This window comes from Nesoenas mayeri (assembly GCF_963082525.1).
Source record: "Nesoenas mayeri genome assembly, chromosome: 1".
Taxonomy (NCBI): domain Eukaryota; kingdom Metazoa; phylum Chordata; class Aves; order Columbiformes; family Columbidae; genus Nesoenas; species Nesoenas mayeri.
In genome coordinates this window covers 137,485,214-137,506,680 of record NC_137541.1, presented here as the reverse complement: position 1 = coordinate 137,506,680, position 21,467 = coordinate 137,485,214, and the positions used below count along the sequence as shown (strand labels likewise).

General features: G+C 36.6%; 1 protein-coding gene across 1 annotated transcript in view; it reads left to right on the top strand.

Moving 5' to 3' along the window:
• Positions 1-21,467, top strand: part of TMPRSS15 (transmembrane serine protease 15) — a gene marked incomplete at both ends in the record, with an annotated part of 58,108 nt that overhangs the window by 9,581 nt on the left and 27,060 nt on the right. Inside the window, 9 exons of the mRNA XM_080359724.1 lie at positions 2,743-2,784; positions 4,312-4,353; positions 6,238-6,357; positions 11,722-11,830; positions 14,908-15,017; positions 16,980-17,117; positions 18,263-18,412; positions 20,701-20,803; positions 21,282-21,432. Of these exons, the coding sequence (XP_080215850.1) occupies positions 2,743-2,784; positions 4,312-4,353; positions 6,238-6,357; positions 11,722-11,830; positions 14,908-15,017; positions 16,980-17,117; positions 18,263-18,412; positions 20,701-20,803; positions 21,282-21,432 (965 nt within the window). The remainder of the gene's footprint in view (positions 1-2,742; positions 2,785-4,311; positions 4,354-6,237; positions 6,358-11,721; positions 11,831-14,907; positions 15,018-16,979; positions 17,118-18,262; positions 18,413-20,700; positions 20,804-21,281; positions 21,433-21,467) is intronic.

Sequence of the window (21,467 nt, the reverse complement as noted above, 5' to 3'; positions counted from 1 at the left end):
CAGTAGTTTAAGTTATGAATTGTGCTTGAGTAGAACTTTGTAGCTGAAGTGTAGCCTCTTATGTCCACAGCTTTTGGATATGATTTACATCTCTCCCTGAATCACTACCAAATATAAGTTGTGAATGCCCTCTTCCTTTTTAACTAAGGATGTTATTTCTTAAGCAGTTTTAACAGTCACTGAAGAATACGTGCAACTGAGCTGAAAATGTCAGTGATGTGCATAGATGTAAAAATAGACAGAATGTCCACTTCATGGAGCTGGTTGATTTTTCCTCTTTTCATTTTCACTGATGCCTGGTATTTCCAAGCAATTGATACAGTTACCATGGATTTAGCAGTTTCAGCTCATAACCTCACAGAAACACAATTCTGGCTGGAGGACAAATTGTTGCTTCATGACTCTTATGTTACATTTTCAGTCTTAACACTTTCCATTCAAAAGCTCAAAGCTTTTCTAAATTTATATATTTAGGTTTCTTAGCAGACTTTGCAAAACCAGTGGAATGAGTGGCAACAAGCCATATGTGCGTTTGGGATACCTGCCAATTTTTCCACCTTTTTGAATTTTCACTTATGTGAAAGTAAAGCACAGTTACTAGGGTCACTTAATACAGTCATATAGAAGCTAAAATTGTCTAGACTTTCAGGAGTGCTTCAGGGTTTCACAACAATGATTTACAGTCAATTCATAATTCGTGCTACAAGTGCTCTTGCACACAATGGCACTGTTGCCCTTTAGACAACTTGGTTTGTTTTTTCATCATGATTACTATTCCCTTTAATACTTCTGATTTTAGAATATGTTAGTAGTTTTAAAATATGGTAGGTGCTTTGTAGCACTAGATGCAGGTATTGCTATCACATACTACATACAAATTAACACATACAAATTCTCCAGGGCAGGTTACCAGACCAGAAGCTTCGTGCAATTTATGTGAGTTAAAGAAATGCACCTATGAATATAGGAGCCAAGTATCTATTGACAGTCTGATTATAGCCATAATGTTGAAAGGCTTATTATTATTAGTCCAGTTACAGGCCTAGTAATACGCATAGTCCAAAGTGCATAGTTACTAGAGATTATTCCCAATGATATAGCTAAAATTGCTAACATAAAATTTTTCTCCTATCTATACCTTCCTCTGCTATCTTGATGCTCTCCTGATTCATAAGTTCAATGTTGCTAATCTTCCTGAAGAAGAAATGGGGAGGTGAGGGGGAGGTGCCAGAGGAAGGGGTAGGAGAAATGGGAGTTGTCAGCATCCCAGGATGGAAAGGGCATAATGTTCCTGGTGTGGATTCCTTCCCTCTTGCTCTTGGCTCTGTTTGGGATCATTTTTTTTATGTTTGGTAACACTGTCTGCTTCCTTGTTCTTTCTATTTCAGTCCAAAGCCTACGTTATACACAAGTTCTAACACATGTAGTATGTTTACATCTATTCAGTGCTTGGGGTTTGGCTCTGTTGACCCTAAAAACAGCTTTATCCACCTCACGTGTTACTTCAGTGAGATTGCCCAGTGACTGACCGTTTGTGAGTTGTGCTTATACCACTGATGCCTCTGTCACTGTCTTGTGCTTTTACTTTCATGGCTTTTGCTGTCAACTTGTGCATGCACTTTTGGGAATGTCTGTAACAATCCCAGTTTTTTCAACAACCTCCAAGATACAGCTTCCTAATCACTTTTGTAAGGACTTCCTGCTCTTGCGTGCATCCATGTCTTAGATCTTCAAATGTTTCATTCCTTCTGAAATAATGATCCTTTAGAAAATGTACAGACAAATATGTAGGTAGATATATGTATATAAGACTTTCAAAACTACTGTGAAGCTATGAATGAGGCTTCCTTCTCTGAAAGCAGCTGTGTGAGAACAGTCTATCCATCTGCACTTTCCCTTCATCTTCTGCTGGGCTCTCCTGTCTCTCTGCTGGTAGAACTTCATCCTTAAATTTGCCGACACAGGATGCTTTGTAACCTGTTTAATACAAAATGGCCTAGCTTAGTTTAATAGCATCTGCTAAATCAACATGTTTTGACAGATAATTAGCAGGAAGTCCTCATGCAAGTTTGTGCACTGGTAGGTCTGGGAGAGCAGGGATATCTAACAACAGCAAGCCTGTGATGGCCAATGATCAGCAACTTCTGCCAGCAAAACTGGTAGATGACAAGCTATAGGGTAGGCCTTACTACACCTCTCACTTTTTTCCTTCTAGCCTTTCATTTTATAAACTAAGGGAGGGATCCTCTAACTGTAGTGACATGCAGATCTTTTCTGCTGGGGACATTGTCATCCTGCTCACATATTTGAGTCTTAATGTAGTAAGTTAAAACAGTAAACAGGAAACCTAATGCAAATTCAAAGAGGCAAAAAAAAGACTATTTGGGAGCTGAAAATGCCACAGGCATCCTCAGTACGAAAATAATTATTAAAAGCACCACTAAGTAGGAAGCTGTGTTGAAGCAATCACAAATAAGCATTCATATTTTCCACAGTGTTTGGCGGTTTACTATCACTAATTCAAATGTCCTTATGTACTTATGCATTCTTTCACGTGTAAATATGTATAAGCATAAGTATGTACATATGCCTGTGTGTAAACATACAAATACTAGACAGATTTGAGGGTCTTCTATTCACACTGCAATAACTGATTTGCTGAGCAACATTATTTATAAGAAGATGCACATACACATTTTAGTACTAATATTGAAGTTGTCACAACTTGTTTTGTTTCAACAGATCCCGTGAGTCTAACTACCAGCCCCTTGACAACAACTTCAGGTCAGAACTTCTACATACCGGGGAAGACAAGAAAGCATTGTCATGATGTATTTTGATGGGAAAGAAACACAAAAAGTTCTTTTGGATTTATTGAAAAGCATGTGACTAGATCTAAAAGAAACACATTTCAAATTAACTTGGGTTCCACATTAATTTTCTTACACTTATGATGACATTTGACCTTCAGAATCAAGCCACTCAAGCAGGCATTAATGTATCATTACCTAAGCTGGGGTGTGGGAATACAGCAAATACTGCACATCTCATAAGGGCAACGAAGATGATTAAGGGAGTGGAGCACCTCCCTTATGAAGAAAGGCTGAGGGAGCCGGGTCTCTTTAGTTTGGAGAGGAGGAGACTAAAGGCGGAGCTTATTAATGTTTATAAATATATAAAGGGTGACTGCCATGAGAATGGAGCCAGGCACTTCTTGGTGGCAAACAATGATAGGACAAGGGGTAATGGAATCAAGCTGGAACACAAGAGGTTCCACTTAAATTTGAGAAAAAAACTTCTACTCAGTAAGGGTGACCGAGCACTGGAACAGGCTGCCCAGGGAGGTTGTGGAATCTCCTTCCCTGGAGACATTCAAAACCCACCTGGACATGTTCCTGTGCGACCTCACCTAGGCGTTCCTGCTCCAGAAGGGGGATTGGACTAGATGATCTTTTGAGGTCCCTTCCAATCCCAAACATACTCTGATGCTGTGAACACTGTGATAAGGGCAGATTGATTGCTGCTTAGTTCTGCCCAAGCAACTGCAGAGACACTCCCGGAGAGCAAGAAGTAATGTTCTGTGCTGGTTTGACTGAAAATGGGTTAATATTCTTGTTGCAGTTAGAAACCTTTATTTTTCATAGCTAGTAAGCTCATTATTCGGACTTATTTTGAGAACAAGCAGATAACACCCTAGCACAGAGCTAATGTTTTTAGTTGCTCTAGTCTGAGCACCAAGGACACTGAATGCTCTGCCTACAGGTGTGAAGCAACGAGGCACAGCTTGACTGACACCCACACTGATCAGTGAAAGTATTCCATTCTGTTAGTGTCATGCTGATTATTTAAGAAGTCAGGGCCTTCTGATTGTCCATTCTTCTGCTTTTTCTTGCTTACTTTTGCTATCAAAGCTGGGGGAGTTTTTGGTGTGGGACATTTAGTCTGGCTTTTGCCATTTTGCAGAGACCTCTGAGCCTTTCTGCCTTTTTCCTCTCTTTTCTTTATCTGGGATTGGCTGTGGGACCAGGTGCTGCTTGCTGGGACTGGCTGCTCAGTTGTGGACAGAGTTAGTGAGGAAATGCCTTGAGTATCTTTTATTTCTAATTTATATATATATATTTCCTAGAAGTGCATTAGTATTTTTTAATTTTATTAAACTGTATTTATCTCAATGCAAGTTTCTCCCTTCCCTTTCAATTTTCTCCCTTATTGGGGGGGCTGGGGGAGAGGGTGAGTGAGCAGCTATCATGGTGGTATTGTTAGCTCAGTTTAAACCATGACATGTTCTAACCTTGTGTTGTGTTTTCCCAGGTTCAGGACAACTCACCACAAGCAAGACCTCAACAGCTGCAGGTAGGTAACTATGTGTGGGGAGGAGCAGGAAGGTTGTATGAAACAGTTCTCACATCCCATTGCTACAAATACACAATATGAGAGTTTACCTTTGATTTGACTAAGGAGATCTCTTCAAAGTGAAGGGACTTGTAAGATTCTACATTCTACAGAAGTGGTATATGTGTTCTGTATGTTGATGTATATATCAACACTTGTACTGACTGCTCTTGTTTGCTTCCTATTATTTCTTTGGGTTTTTTGAACCAAAAAACCTGTTATCAAACTCACACATGATTTACAATGGAGAGAAAGTCAAAGCTGTTTGAATTTTTTAAAATCTCCGCTAGCCTTATCAAATTGTAAAATACATATGACATTTATATGCATTTTTGAATGGGTCTAATGTATTTACTGCCATTTTTGAGTATAGCAATCACATTGCAATTTAAGGAAATCTGCTTTTTAAAAAAGAAGTCAAAATGTTTTCTAGAAAATGTTAATTTCTTTACATCCAGTAGGTGGCAATGCTGTTTAGTTTTCTGAGTTGAATAAAACTGGAATTGATTATGTCCTATATAAACAACGTTTTATTGCATATTTGGCTTATGACAAACATATTCCTAGATTATAGGCTGGGTTTTTGTTCTGGATCTGGAATGCACAGTTTCGACCCTGCTCATCTGTGGCAGTTAATTCATTGGCACTGTATCACCTCCAACACTTGACTAAATATCTTAATTTGTTTCAATTACCAACTGGATGCAAAATGGCAGCTCTTTTGCATTACACTGCCTGTATTGCTAATACTAAAAGTGTTTTGTAAAGCACTTTGAAAAGCTATATTACATTCAAACCAATTCCAGTTTTTGTCATTTATACTGATATCATAAAACACAATATCATACAAGTATTTACTTAATCTAATTACATAACTAACAGTTTTGTGCAAAAATAAATCAATCAATAATGGTTAGAGGCTGCAAGACCTATTTTACAAATTAATATTTTACCTTCTTGTGTAAGAAATTTTGACCTTTTCCAGTAAGCATTTACTGAAGTAAATAAAAGGAATCAACTGAATAATTTTAGGTGAATAGTTTCCATAGCATTTAATGAATTTTTCAAGAATTTTAAAATGTGTATTTATTTGAAGCTTATTTTAGCTGCATGTTTTTGTTCACTTTAATGAGACCCACTTGAACTCTACAGAAGTCTGAGACCAAAGCCATTCAAAGACTAAAAGAGCAGGTTTTCAGTGGATGAGCATTTATGCTGTAGGAAAATACTATTAGTGTGATTCCACAATTTTAATGATCTGCTCGTGTATTTTTTTTTTGCAGAAATTTGCTCTTAACTTGTGAATTTAATTTATAAATCTGAAAAGAATAGGGTTTCTGATATTCCTTGCATTTTGAAATCCGTTCTTAAAGGCTTTTGTTTTCAAGATACGCTGGTTAAAATATGAGATTCTTTAGTATGATGAAATGCAACATTTTGTTGACGTTGAAGAAATTATATTAAATTGTACTTAAACTGGAGATTTTCAGTCTTATTTAAACCAAAGTCTACTTTTCTCATTTTATTCAAGCATAATAAACTGGAAAATGTCATTTATTATATTGCACAAAGTAGTTTATTCAGGTAGAAGAGGGAAATGGGAGTTCATGGAAATATTCTTCCAGCCCTACTTCAAGCTTAGATTAAAATAATATGTCACTTTCAATAACTTCCTCTATTCTGCTTCAAAATTATCTTTTCAGTATGTGGTATTTCATTCCAGGTTTCTAAACATGCAGATTTGTAAAACACAATAGAATGGTTTATTTGATTTGTGCTAGAGTAACCAGAAGTAAGTCAGTTTTCCTTTGTAGTTTTCCTTTGCTGTTGTCCTTATTATTTCAGTTGAGTGTTTGCCACCTGCTGAACTTTGTAATGATGGTGTAACTTGCATTAGAAGATATTTATTTTGTGATGGAGTCTCGGACTGCCCAGATGGTTCAGATGAATCTGAAGAAAGATGTGGTAAGAACATAAACCCCTGTAAATCAGTCTTTTTAAACATACTTATACCTGTCAATAGTTGGTAAATAGTTTATAGGTAAACTCCACAGTGAAGTTCAAATCAATTATACTACTACTACTAAGAATGACTTATCTTTCGTTTGTAAATGGAAACAATTTTATTTAGAATTCTCTTTAATGAAGAATATGCTCAGTAAAAAATGAAGAAATATTACAATCTGACTATATTAATATAAAATAATATAAAATTATTGTTTACAATCTAAATATTAATATAAACAAATATAATGTAAATGATTAAAAATGTAGACATTTCATATGAAGTTGTGCACCAGTAATATGAAATAATGTTCTTTCCAAATAAATTATAATTATGATGCTATACAGACATGAAGTCAGATTACCTCATATTAGAAACCACTTAATGACATATTTGGAGTCAGAAGAGAGGCTTCTCTTTTGATTCCAGCATAAAGAATATCATAATACAAAACACTACAAAACTGAGATGGGGTGGGCAGGGGGCTGGCTGGGCAGTGGCAGCATTTTGCAACCAGGGCAGTTGAGCACAGCTGCTGCTACGGCAGGATGGAGCCCTGGCAGGACCTCCAGCTCTGCTTGTAGGCTGCTCATCTGCATCTCACTACACCAAGCACTGGGAAACAGGAGTGTTTGTGTCACTCCGACGCAAAGGTTCAAGTTGCTGCCACCACAGTGGCAAGGTGGTGATGTGAAAATCTGGGCAACCAGCTCCAGGTGGCCCTGCTTGAGCAGGGGATTGGACCAGGTGACCTCCAGAGGTCCAACATCAACCCTTCTGTGATTCTGTGAAAATCTTACAAACCTGAAACTTGATTGGCTTTTAACTGAAAAAGTTCATATCCTTCAGTGCCAATGAGTTTGTTTGCCTTTATCTGACTGTGTGGATTCCCCAAGCACCTTTTTTTGTACAGAGCAGTCACTGCTCTGTGGAACAGTGAACACAGTGGAATTGTACCAGTCATACAAAAGCTAAAACTGTCTAGATTTTCAGAAGTGCTTCAGAGTTTCACAATGAGATTCACAGCCAATTCATGGTTTGTGCTACAAGTGCTCTTGCACGCAATGGACTATTGCCCTTTGGACAACTTGGTTTGTTTTTTCATCTTGATTACTATTCCCTCTAGTACTGATTTTAGAATATGTCAATAGTTTTAAAATATAGGATACAAGGGTGAATTTCAATAGTATCTTCCTGCATTACACTGAATTCAGTAAAACCTCAGATTCTCAGAAGAGACTCAGGCAACTGAACACGTTTTTGGTTGTCTTGTTTTATTCATCAAAATGATCTTGAAGTGTTTCTCTCCAGCTTTGCAATGCAGTGTAGTAACAAAAGGCATTACAAAAGTGCAGTTAGCAATTTCAATTAAAGGGTCTCCAGAGAAACATGAAAAACTGAACAGCATCTATTAATAATGGTTGGCATTGCTGAAAAGCAGCCATAAGTGTACTCATAAGTGTAAGGAAAGGGAGACTGGAGGCTGATTCCAGGAGCTGTTTGCAGTTATTGTATGTCTAGGATAACATTTTGTGATTACCTACCTCACAGCATCACCACAGTGCTGAGAGAGATTAATCATATGGAAGCCAGGAAGTAACATAATGCCTTTGGCACAGAAAGGTCCTGTCAAGTGAATTATGTGGGCTTGATCTGACCAGTTTGGGAGCTTCTCCCTGCAATTCAAGGATAACAGGATTAAGCCCTCCTAATGTGACCTGTATCCAACAGAAGTAAATAGAAATGGACAGCAAGATGCATGTTGGGGACGCAGTGTAAGTGGTTCCTGCTAAAGATGTCTCCTGTCTCATTAGGTGAACAACTGAGGCCTTCCTGAGGGCTCCAGGAGGAGGCAGAAATGTAATGACTTCTGTAACCCTGCCGACCTTTAACTACAGCTGCCTCCTCCCTGCAATGAGGAAACACTGTGAGGATCTTAGAGCTGGCTGAGGTCATTGCTGGACCACTTTCCATCATCTTTACCAAGTCTTGGGAAATGGGAGAGGTGCCTGAGGACTGGAGGAAAGCAAATGTTACTCCAGTCTTCAAAAAGGGCAAGAAGGAGGACCTGGGTAACTATAGACTGCTCAGCCTCACCTTCATCCCTGGGAAACTGATGGAATGACTTATCCTTGGTGCCATCTCAAGGCATATTAGGGATAAGAGGGTCATTAGGGGCAGTCAACATGGCTTCACCAAAAGGAAGTCAGGCTTGACCAACCTCATTGACTTTTATGAGGACATAACAAGATGGATGGTGGCAGAGCAGTGGATGTGGTCTACCTTGACTTGAGTAAGGCAGTTGACACAGTCTCCCACAGCATCCTCACAGCTAAGTTGAAGGAGTGTGGTCTGGATGAACGGGTAGTGAGGTGGACTGTGAACTGGCTGAAGGGAAGAAGACAGAGAGTTGTGGTCAATGGGGCAGAGTCTAGTTGGAGGCCAGTATCTAGTGGAGTGCCTCAGGGGTCGGTAGTGGGGCCTGTATTATTCAATATATTCATCAATGATTTGGATGAGGGAATAGAGTGTACTATCAGCAAGTTTGCTGATGACACTAAGCTGGGAGGAGCGGCTAATACACCAAAAGGCTGTGCTGCCATCCAGCGAGACCTGGACAGGCTGAAGAGTTGGGCAGGGAAAAAATATAATGAAATATAACAACGGAAAGTGTAGAGTCTTGCATCTGGGTAGGAACAACCCCAGGTTCCAGTATAGGTTGGGAAATTACATATTAGAGAGCAGTGTAGGGGAAAGGGACCTGGGGGTCCTGGTGGACAACAGGATGACCATGAGCCAGCACTGTGCCCTTGTGACCAGGAAGGCCAATGGCATCCTGGGGTGTATTACAAGGGGATGGTTAGTAGGTCGAGAGAGGTCCTCCTTCCCCTCTACTCTGCCCTGGTGAGACCACATCTAGAATATTGTGTCCAGTTCTGGGCCCCTCAGTTCAAGAAGGACAGGGAGCTGCTGGAGAGAGTCCAGTGCAGGGCAACAAAGATGATTAAGGGAGTGGAGCATCTTCCTTATGAGGAAAGGCTGAGGGAGCTGGGTCTCTTTAGTTTGGAGAAGAGGAGACTGAGGGGTGACCTCATTAATGTTTACAGATATATAAAGGGTGAGTGTCATGAGAATGGATCCAGACTCTTCTCAGTGACAACCAATGGTAGGATAAGGGGTAATGGTTTCAAACTGGAACACAAGAGGTTCCACTTAAATTTGAGAAGAAACTTCTTCACAGTGAGGATGATAGAGCACTGGAACAGGCTGACCAGGGAGGTTGTGGAGTCTCCTACTCTGGAGGCACTCAAGACCTGCCTGGACACATTCCTGTGTAACCTCATCTAGGTGTTCCTGCTCTGGCAGGGGGATTGGACCAGATGATCTTTTGAGGTCCCTTCCAATTCCAAACATTCTGTGATCTTCAGGGAAATAGGACCAGCGCCAGCTATTTTCCTGCTCATTCATGAGACACTAAACCCTGACTATCACTGTGGATGAGCAGCCTAAGGACTTTTGCCGGAGTCTTTCTGTCTCATTTCAAGTTACTCACTGTCTCTTAAGAGACAACAAGAAACAAATAAAAGGAAACAAGAACAGAAATGAATTGTTGAAAACAGTAAACCTTTGCATTAATTTTATGAGAACAGTATGTTCTCATTTTCTTACTGTCAGTGCTATTAACTCCATTTTAAATCAGGGTATGTCTTGTTACCCACTTGTTAACAGTATCACTTTTTTGCAATCTTCATTAATAACAAGCTGAGCCTTTTTTTTTTCCTCACACTGATTTTATTATTCTCAATGGGAAATGGTTGTAAATATTGGCCTGTTGGTAATGATAGGAAACACACTAATTAAAATGGACATAAAAAGTGCTTCTACACCACTATCCAGCTCTAGAACTATAGCCTATTCTGATAAAAAGATTATATAAAATAGTAACCATCTCTTTCATGTACCTTCTTTCTCTGTGTATTTAAAATCTTATGTGTTCTGTTTTCTGCTCAAAAGCCATGAAGATTATAAAAGGGAATATGTTTCTATTCCATCTCATGAATTAGACATATCATCATTGATGAAGTTCATTCTGCACAGTCTTTATCAACAGTGCATGTCTGAACCTTACTGAAACAAAGCTTAATTTTTATGTTGTGTTTGCTACAGCGACAGTCAGAAAGAATTTTACACTTATAAAATGAATAGACAAGGAGCCCAAATTTATCATTTCATGTAGCATTTCCCAGGGGAGGAGTAAGCTCAGTAAAATTTCCATTTAATTTTCAGTACGATTGATTATTCATAATTTGGACAGTCATTATAGGTATGGTTTCATTTCTGATGTTAATGAAAAGCACCATCTAATTTCTGACTATGTCTCACATTGATGATCTTGTCCTTACCTTTACTGATAATCATGTGTGGTACTGATTTTGTCCTTATTTGAAAGCTCTATGATGCTTTCTGAAAAACTGAAGAAAACCATATTCAGACAGATTCCTAAAGTACTGTTCATGAAATGCAGAAAAAGTTTCAATAGTGCTTCAGTGTCTGCTGAAATAAAATAACTCTACATGAATTAGCATTTTAAATCTTGCTGAGGCTTAAAAATACATTTTTTTAGGTAACTGATTTTTAAACTGAAGAACATGCATTGAATGGAATAGTACCACCAAGGAAAGAAAACTAATAAAAGCTTTTGGAAAAGATACATGATGATGGATGACATTCAAATCAGATGAATGAATTTGATAGCTGGCAGGAAACTTGGGATATCCACTTATCTCTTTGAGTACTTAGTAACATACAAGGCAAGGGTCTAGGAAGCTCATAAAAGTAGAGGCAGCGATATTTAACCATATCCCTTCTTGCTCTTATTCGCATGATATGAAGTTGTTTCTGGTAGTGCACACTCAGTTTCCTGATTTAAAGTAGCAGTAGGTAAGGACTGTTAAGGCAAGATCTTGTTTCCTTACAAATGTATAAAATAAAATGAAATTAAAGAAGAAGAGTTGCATCAGTTGAATCCAACGGTTGGATTTTAATTGTTTGGATTGGTTTGGATTAGTTTAGTTGTATTGTCTCTAATTTAAAAGTGAATTTTCTGTACTGCTTTTCTTCTCATATAGTACTTTGAGATCAAATAGTCATAGGAATTAAAAGTGGGAGTAAGCTGGTAGTGTGTTTTACTTTGTCTTCCCATTGTTTACAAAACACTTCCAAGGTAATCCATGTAAACCGATATCTAAGGTTGCCCTCATGTTGGTTCTGATTCTGTTTTTCAAATGGTATTTTGACAAATGTTCTTCATTATATCTTTACAGCTTCAGTTTGTGATGGAAAATTTATGTTGACTGATTCCTCTGGGTTTTTTCACTCTATGAATTATCCAAAACCATATAATGAAAATATCATTTGCCAGTGGATTATACTGTAAGCCATTTTCCAATGATTTTCTATCTAAACTTTTTGATTATGAGGTGATATTGTTTCCTGCACACTGACCGTATGCCATTTGTTTGGATTCCCAAATACCCCAGTGTGGAAAATATGTAATAGCATTTTCTCTTTATGCAACTTTTATTAAAAAAAAAAATAAATGCCTAAATCCCATAACTATATCAATAATTTTCCCACTTACTAAGATTCTTAGGTATAATTTGAGAAATCTTGTGTATTATATACATGCACAGAACATATTTGTAAGTTCAGAATAAATTACTTAACTCAAAATAATGACAAGATATATGTTTCAAAGTATTACAATAAATACTTCTTTTTAGATAATGGTTTTATATTATATAACTGTTACAAACAGATAGAGTCATCAAGAACTCCCTTGTCATTTACAGGTACATATTTCATTTGAGAGTTAACAGTATCTGGGCTCCTCCATCATTTAGGAATATGTTTAAAAAAGTGCATGAGTATCATTTGACATAATAGCACCAAATGCCTTTTGAACCCTAGGCACAAGAAGTGGAATTTGTTTAATCAGGGCTACATACCTACAGGGAGAGACAGCTATTTGACTTTGGCACTCTAGGTGCACTTTAGAGGACAGGGAGAAGAAAAGGTTAGCCATAGTATGTGATAAATCTCATCCTAAAGCACACATCTGAAATGTTAGATGATTGCAATCTGGAAGCTCCTAAAAATACTTACTATCATGGTATCACAGTATGTTTGGGATTAGAAGTGACCTCAGAAGATCATCTAGTCCAATGCCCCTGCCAGAGCAGGAACGCCTAGATGAGGTCACACAGGAACATGTTCAGGTGGGTTTTGAATATCTCCAGGGAAGGAGACTCCACAACCCCCCTGGGCAGCCTGTTCCTGTGCTCTGTTACCCTCACTGTGAAGAAGCTTCTTCTCATATTTAAGTGGAAACTCTTGTGTTCCAGCTTGATCCCATTACCCCTTTTCCCATCATTGTTTGCCACTGAGAAGAGCCTGGCTCCATCCTCATGGCACTCACCTTTTATATACTTATAGACATTAATAAGGTCCCCTCTTAGTCTCCTCTTCTCCAAACTAAAGAGCCCCAGCTCCCTCAGCCTTTCTTCATAAGGGAGGTGCTCCACTTCAGTAATTACTGCTTTGAAAGGCAGTAATTCAGATTATGGCTTTGTAATAATGGCCACTCTGATTCTGAGAGATATTGATTTGGTAGAAGGGTTTCAAAGGAGACTAATGAAATGCCTTTAAAATTGGATAAGATTTGGAGTTCTCATTCCTAAGGCTCCTTTGGAAGTGCTAGCCTTTGTGTTTGTTCAGAACTTTCATCTTCCCCTTGACACTTCAGGAGAAAGTAATGGTTTTTCTTCTGTTTAGTACGTTTGTTCCTTTTCATCTTCAGCAATGCTATCCACCAATAATTACTGGCTGCACCTGGTTTTAAGATATAGGTGTGTCATATGAAAAGCACAAAATTGTATCCTTCGGAATATAAGCCTGACTTGTTCCTGAGTTCATGGCATCACAGAATTTAAGCAGGATAAATAAATCAGATCTCAAGTGCACTGCTTCCTTCTGAGCAGTTGATTTTGCTTCAAATGCTGCTATAGCTGCAAGAAGCATTGATTAGGTTGATATCTATACCAGGTATGCAGCTAACAAAAGCTCAGTTTTGGAAAGTATCATGAGTAATTGTAATTAATATAGTACAGGTGCCACAGATCTGTGTAGCTGCAGATTGATTGATGAAAAAAGAAACCATCTGATTTTATTTGCCAGTTATTTGCTTTAAAAAAATGTGGCAACACTTGACAGTAAAGGCCTGAAAAATTCAAAGTGATACTCAAATTTTGTCTTAGTTTCAAACAGAATTGTTTCTATGAGGGAGCCTTTTGGGTTTTTCAGTAACCAATGAGAGGCATTTTGTCCTATTATTTTTATTAAGCCTGTAAAAGCTGTTAAAAGTCACCCTATAATACATACTAAAGATAATTTCTCTCTACCTTTTTTGTCTAGAAAGATTCCCTCATTGTATTTAGGAAAATTTAACTCCTCCTCAAATGAAGATATAATTTCCTCTCCTTTTAAGAGTAAGAACAGTATGCCTAATATTTTCCTGAAAGATTAGCTTCCTGAAAGATTACCTTTCAACTATATATAACTAACACACACACATAAAAAACAAATGCAAATATTCAAATATTTTCACCACACTTCCCTACAAATTAGTACTGACAAGCACCAGCAGATTGCTGTGTAAAAGTTGTCTTCACTGGGTCTCTCAGTTCCAGAAAGCAACAGGAATAGGTATAGGAAGCTAACAGATTGTGATAGTAGAGTTTTAGAATGTGGACTACTGTGTATGTTTAGTGCAAAGGCAATGAGACAGCTAGTTAAAGACAGATTACTGAAAGACCAGAACTGCAGCAAAATAAAATGCAACATTTTTTACATCTAGTTAAAATTACTTCTTTTATTAAACTTGCTAGCTGATGGTTAGGTTTGATAACATGTTCCCAGAGATCCTCAAATCTTCATGTAAATCCTGTTTTTATCATAAGAGACATTATTTTGGACCTTCAGGAGAGAGATTCTGATTTCTCACTATTCATATTGATACTATGATACTATTCCTTTGACTTCAGGAACTCAACTTGAGTAGTGAGATGTAATCTATTAGTAACATGTCTGTAAAAATAATTGTAAATTAATGAGATTAGAGACCAAAAAACAAACAAACAAACAAATGAAAAAACCCACAAAACTCTGTTCACCTGAATATCACATTCTAGAGTTTAAAAGATTCAGTTCCTAAAATATATGTAACACCAGTGAGAAAAGGAGTACTTTTACTGTTACAAAAGTTTTATGCCCTATTCCTTTGCTAATGTTACAAACTAGAAGTTAGCTGAAGAGTTCATCTTGATTAAAAAATTTCGCATCGTTTCTGAACTTGGCATCATTCAAGCATGCAATGAATTTACTGCAGTCAAAAAAAGATTACTAGAATATGAATTTAAGTTTTAAGGTTTATTTTTTTCTTGCTATCTTAGGGTGCCTCAAGGGTTGTCCATTAAACTGAACTTCACCTCTTTTGATACACAACAATATGCAGACATTTTAGATATTTTTGAAGGTATAGGACAAAACAAAATTTTAAGAGGTAAGTTTATTTTTTATTTAATATTACTTTTCCATTATTAAAATGTAAGTGGCAAAATAAGGGTCTGAGGTGAAAAAAATTGCATACATATGTTTAAGTGGAGAATTAATATGTGTTAAATTACTGTGTTAGACAATTGATCTTGATATATATATCTACTCTTACAAAGTGGCCAGATAAATGCTTCCCTAACATATTAAGAAATGTCTACCTGTTTTTTTAAAAACTTATTTGAACAATCTTGATAACTTGACCAGAACTATGGTCTTGTGGGGTCCACGTTTCATTGGAAATATTTTGTCAGAAGATCCTGTAACATCACACATGGTAACATAAAATTAAAACATCTAAACTTAAACTGTTGAGAGAAGTACTATAATACTCCTTGAAACTCACTGGAAGCATGACATTGCTTTCCTCAGACCTTGAAATGTAGATGGTATCTCTGTCTCTATATTCTATCATGGGAAACCGAGATTTTTCACAAGACTCAGTCTATCCAACTGAATTCCATCAGAGGTGATATGCATGTACTTGAAGACAAATATATAGAGATTATTTATCCTTACTTTTGGAAACAGGGAGAGAGTGGGAATGTCAAATAGTAAAAGACTCAGAAAATAAAGAATGGAGAAATTCTACCCTTTCAGTACTGTTTTGAACTTGACCTCCCTTTGGCATTTAAATTTATTTGTGAGAGTTTCCATCGATAACATTCTCTGCAACAATGATTATCTTGCATGGTTTTAAGGAGTTCTGTGGGGATGATGAGTGATACCACAAATACATAAAGACAGCGTTATAGACTGTGGATTACCTAAAATTTTGCAATTTGAGTGGCAGATTTCCATGTATTGGAAATACCAAATGTAGAGGGAAGGAGGACTACAAGGCATTTACAGATTAAGACTCTCCTCGTAAGTAAGTAAAAGAATATGAGAAGGAGGAAGGAAAGTAATGCACATATAATTAAAAGTGTGAAAGATTATGCCCATTGTCTTTCCCTAATAATTTGATGTTGTTTCAAATATCTAGTAATACAACTAGGTAAACAGCTCCTCCTCAGGAAAGCAAAAAGTCCCTCTGCCTGTGCAAAACTGGGTGAGGACTTCAGAAGAGAGAGAGCAGAGGTAAAAACTTTCAGAAAAGAGTGAGAAATTCAGGATTTTCTTTATCCTGAATACAGTTACTAGTCTAACTGTTGTTGCCTGGCATCATATCCGCTTTAAATGGAGAAGCAACTATTTTACTGTATGATGATTTGTATTGGTCCTTTCATTTCACACATATGGAATTTATATGAGTGAATTTAAATTAACTTAGCATTTGAAGTCAAAATTTAGATACATTATACCTTAGAATCATAGAAGTGCCTAGTTTGGAAGGGACCTTGAAAGATATCTGATCCAACCTCTCATGGGAAAGGGAACTTAGATGAGATTATCTAGCACCCTGTCCAGTTGCTTGTCAGAATGTTGTGATTGTTCCTGTGCCTTCATGTGTACATCACAAAATTAAATTCCTATGCAGTTTCAGAGTTTCCTTATTCTTTGAATATTGGTAAGTGTATGTGTTAATTATTAAACTGTAAGTATACGTAACAAAACCATGTAATCAATACTATGATTCTAGAGTTTCAGAGTGCATATCTGTAAATTTTACGAACATTTACAGCATAATTACCAAGGATATGAAGATTATAGTGTTGAATATGTGTACTATAAGCTGATATCCATACTTAAGGATATGAGAGATGGGATATGCAAAATACTTACATGGCAGCCAGACAGCTAAATGTCTTTAGGATTTTGAAGCTATTGTAGGCAGGATCACAGTACAAGAGTGAAAACATTCTTTAAGACTCAGAAAGCTAATCCACTGTGTTTTTGTGACAACAGTGGGAATTTCGATACGCATGGAATTGTTTTTTCTCTGACTATATTATTCTTTATTTGTTCTCAGCTTCTCTATCAGGGATTAATCCTGAAACAATTTACATTTTTTCTCATGAAGCTACAGCACAATTCGTATCTGATTATTCTGAAAATCATGATGGCTTTAACGCAATGTACACTGCATTTAATGCAAGTGAACTAAACAGTAAGTGTTCTTTTTTGTATGTGTGTTTGTTAGTGTCCACTAACTAGATCCACTTTGAGAAATTTCCTACTATTTTAAAGATCAATTTGTTGATTTCACTAAGATTGTCCACTGTTTTACAGGCCTGTAGCTAGCAGCGGGGTGATGTCTTACAAAGTTAATCTGTTTAAATAAGAGAAAGACTCTGGTCATACCTCCATCAGATGCCTCTCAGCCAGTTTGTTCGCTAATGGACACTTTTAAATCACTGACGCTAATCATTATTCTGCGATAACACTACAGGATCTGTTCTCCAGAGTTTCTCATGTCCTAACATGTGCTCCCAAATGGTAAAATTAATATCCAGGAAGATACCTACTTCAGCAAATAGGCATTGGAAAAAGTCCAGATGCAGTAAATCTACAGTGACAATAATACACAGTAATATGACTCATGCATTTGTATTATTTAGTAGTCAGAAAAAAATGTTTAGATGCAGATTGGACAAGTGAAGGCTTCTTCAGCTGCTAAATTTTGAGCAGGATGTGAATAAGGGATGTGACTGGCAAGGGCTATGCTTCAGGAGGCACGCAGGCTGCCAGCCAACACTTGTCATGTGGAAGCCTTTGCTGGGGGCTGACCAGGCTTCAAGGCACCATAAAAAGACATTGAGCAACATATCATGGAAAGATGAGGATGTTGCAGTGAATATATGCAAGCAAAGAAGGAGGACAAGGAAAGGGGCATCCCTGGTGCATAGAGCACAGCATCTATATTGGGAGTATTCAGTTCTGGTGGTGGGCCCTGTCAGCTGGGACAAACCAGACCCTGGCAAAGAAAAGAGTCAAAAAGCATGGTTAGTCCTTGGTGTTAGCTATGCAAGGGGTCCTCTCTCATTCACCCACCACTTCACTTGTGAAAGAACAAAAAAGAAGGTTGATGAACAACTGCAAGAGCATGAAGGCCCACTTTTAGCAATTGTGTTTTGTTAACAGGTACAAATGACACATTTATTTGAGCAACTATGTTGCATTGCACAGAAGAAGTAGTTGAGTCACCATGGGTTCCAGAAAAAATTTACATTGCTTGGCACTCATCCTTCTGTATTTCTGAGAAAATACTTAACATCTCTGTCATTTTTATTTACTAGAGGTTCTTATTCACAGATTATGAGAAAATCAATTGCACTTTTGAAGATGGCCTTTGCTACTGGATACAAGATTTAGATGATGATTCAGACTGGGAGAGAGTTCAGGGACCCACCTTTCCTTTTATGAGTGGTCCTGATTTTGATCATACACTTGGCAACGAGTCAGGTAAGTTCAAATACAAGTTGCTTATAGATTAAAGGAGAAGCTTGATTAAGCTTATGTTATACCACTGCACAGTGGGTTCTTCATAGTGGTAGTGCTGTGACATATTTTTATTCTGCCATAAAAATGAGTCAGGACTACCAGACAAAATATTTTATGCTACTCATTGCCATCTTGTGGAAATATACCAAAACTTGAAGAAGAGGTAAAGGAACACATAAAGTGATTAAAATGTGAACTATTGTCAAGTTTCAATGTAATTAATGTACCAAAGTGCCTTATCTGAGAAAGGAATTTCTATTGTGCAACAGTTTTATAGGTCGAATAGCTACATGTGTACCTTAAAGAAAAGTGTAGTTATACAGGGAAATCACTTCTATTTCATCCCTATCTACTAGTGACATCCTCATGGTTGCCACAGAATAATTTTGATTTAACATAAAGTTGACTTGCAGGGTACATAGGGCACCTGTGTCCCCAGTTAGAGTAGCACACCAAACACAACAATTTTCAGCACATGCAAAAGAAGCAAATGTTCCAGCAACTGATATAGCAAAACAACTTAATTGGAAGAGTGATCATATCAAATGTGGGTTTTAATGAAATAGATAATACTGACAGGAATCAGATTTTGAATGTGTATCATGAATGTATATACCAGAATTAGACTCCAAAACTTTTTCCTGCTTCAATAGGAAAACCAAATAATCTCTTTTTCAGATGGTCAGTCCAGTGAGAACTAATTAACTTAATTTGTATTTTGCAATGGTTATTTGTATTCTATGCAAGACTTACACAGAACTTATTCAGTGACAAATAACTGGAAAAAAAAAGCAAATTTTTCTAGAAAAAGTTACTCCCAGGGAAAAAAAAAATATTATTCAGTACATTACTAGACAGAAATTATTCACCTGTCTCTGAGTAAATGCACATTTTCTAAACAATCTTCAGAACACTGTTTTATCTTCCCACTTAAATCACAGAATACAAATAAAATGAAATAATATAAAGTTTGCTTAATAAAGCACTTGACAATGATTTCTAGCTCCCTTGTAAATAATAATTTATTTTAGGTGCTCTCTGTTTCGCTGAGTTACATCTAAGCTGACATATGCAATGTTCCTATATTTAGTGTTGCTATTATATTGAATGTTCAAATTTCTATGACCTGTATTTGAAATAAGAATGTGATCTGCATCATCAGTATCTAGCTATTACATACTTTCAGGAAGACAGTATATTTTTGTTTTGCTGCTCTTGAAAAGCAAAAGACTTAATACACACTCCACAATTGATTATGAATGCTCAGGGAACTGATGAGACAAAGGCAGAGAACTGTCATTTTGTCTGCATGAAGACCTCTTCTGAAAAAGAAAGCTATGCCCATTTCTATCATTTCTAAGTCAATAAAGGAAATGAAAGGCCTAATTCAGATTTCAAAGTAATTTTCAGTTACTTCAGCCTCCCACAAGAAAAAGCTAGCTATTCTAGAAGTATAAATAAGATAATATATTATATGTAATTTAAATTATATATTTATTTGTATATTCTATTAATATAGTATTTAAATATAATATTAGGTAGGTAGATAAATTAAATCCAATACAACCATGATTTCAATACAGCAATAACTTTATTTTAGGACTTTTAACTCTGCCTAATTTTGCTTTTCTTGTGACAAATCACAATGTTTCTGTAGCCTGACCTCACATTATCTTTCCATATGACAGCAAGAAGTCCAAAATCCTATCTACAGGTAATGAACTCACAAAAATCTAAAAACCCAGTTTTCCCATGTAATATATATATAGTTTTTGTTTATCATGCTTCACCTTGCTTAAAATACTAATGTAGTCATTTTTTCCCCCCCTCAACATGCAACCCATATTTCCCATTATTATATGGATAAAAGTTACAAAAATATCGGGAAATTTACTTGCAAAATTACAAGAAATATTGAACAGGAAGACATTTTTACAAACTAAATAGAAAAAGCTCAGGTGAATTGTTGCTTTCACTAAATAAAAGATAGATTTCCCACTGATTTTGAAAGGACTAGTTTCCTATATCATGTTTAGTTCTGAGGAGTGTCCAAAAAGCTTAAAAGCTGATTTTAATCTCATTGACTGATGAATGTAACTTGGGAAAATCATTCACATCTGTTGTGTAAGGAATCTTCCAAGTCATGCAACACTATCTGTGCTATTATTTTTAATATAAAAATTCTCATATAAAACAAAACAAACAAACAGTAATTCTGTGCTGACTAACATGTGCTCGTTATCTTGCAGGATTTTATATTTCAACACCCATAGGTATTGGATTCATAGAAGAGAGAGTCCGGATTCGGAGTTTGCCTTTGGTGTCTTCAGATCCATCTTGTCTAAGCTTTTGGTATCCTTACAGAATTCCTAAACATATACTTTGTTTAAGAATAAAACCAAATAACTTTCTTTCATATAAAATATTAATCCAAGTCAGTGTGCCAGCAACACAAGCCTGCTTCTGTTTGGATTTCCATGATCAGTCTCAGTTCCAGGCCTGAAACATTGTCTCCTTTAAAGGCTTGATGGTTGCAGCTAGCTTCAATGTATTTTCTTTTTCATGCTGCATCCAATATTAATTTCTATACAGAAATGATGTTAAGAATCCCTGATATGTTTTTTTGCTATAAAGCTTAGCTGGGCCGCTGCAGAAAATACAGCAAAGTACCAAGTAAAACTTCCAATTAAACATATAATCCATTTTGTTTTCATGCTTATTGAAAATTTGTCTTAATTCCATAAAACTGTTTATAAAATAAAAGTCTTGATACTTTTTCGTGAAATTTCACTTTGTCCTAATAATACTAAAATTGCTCTTCCCTCTCTAGGTATTTCATGTACAGTCCTAACGTTTACCGTTTAAGAGTTATCATAAGTAATGAGCATGGCTCAGAAAAGATAATTTTCCAGAAAGAAGGAAACTATGGAAACAACTGGAATTATGGACAAGTAACTTTAAATGAAACATATGATTTTAAGGTTTGTTAAACTACTAGTTCTTTAAAAATATTTTT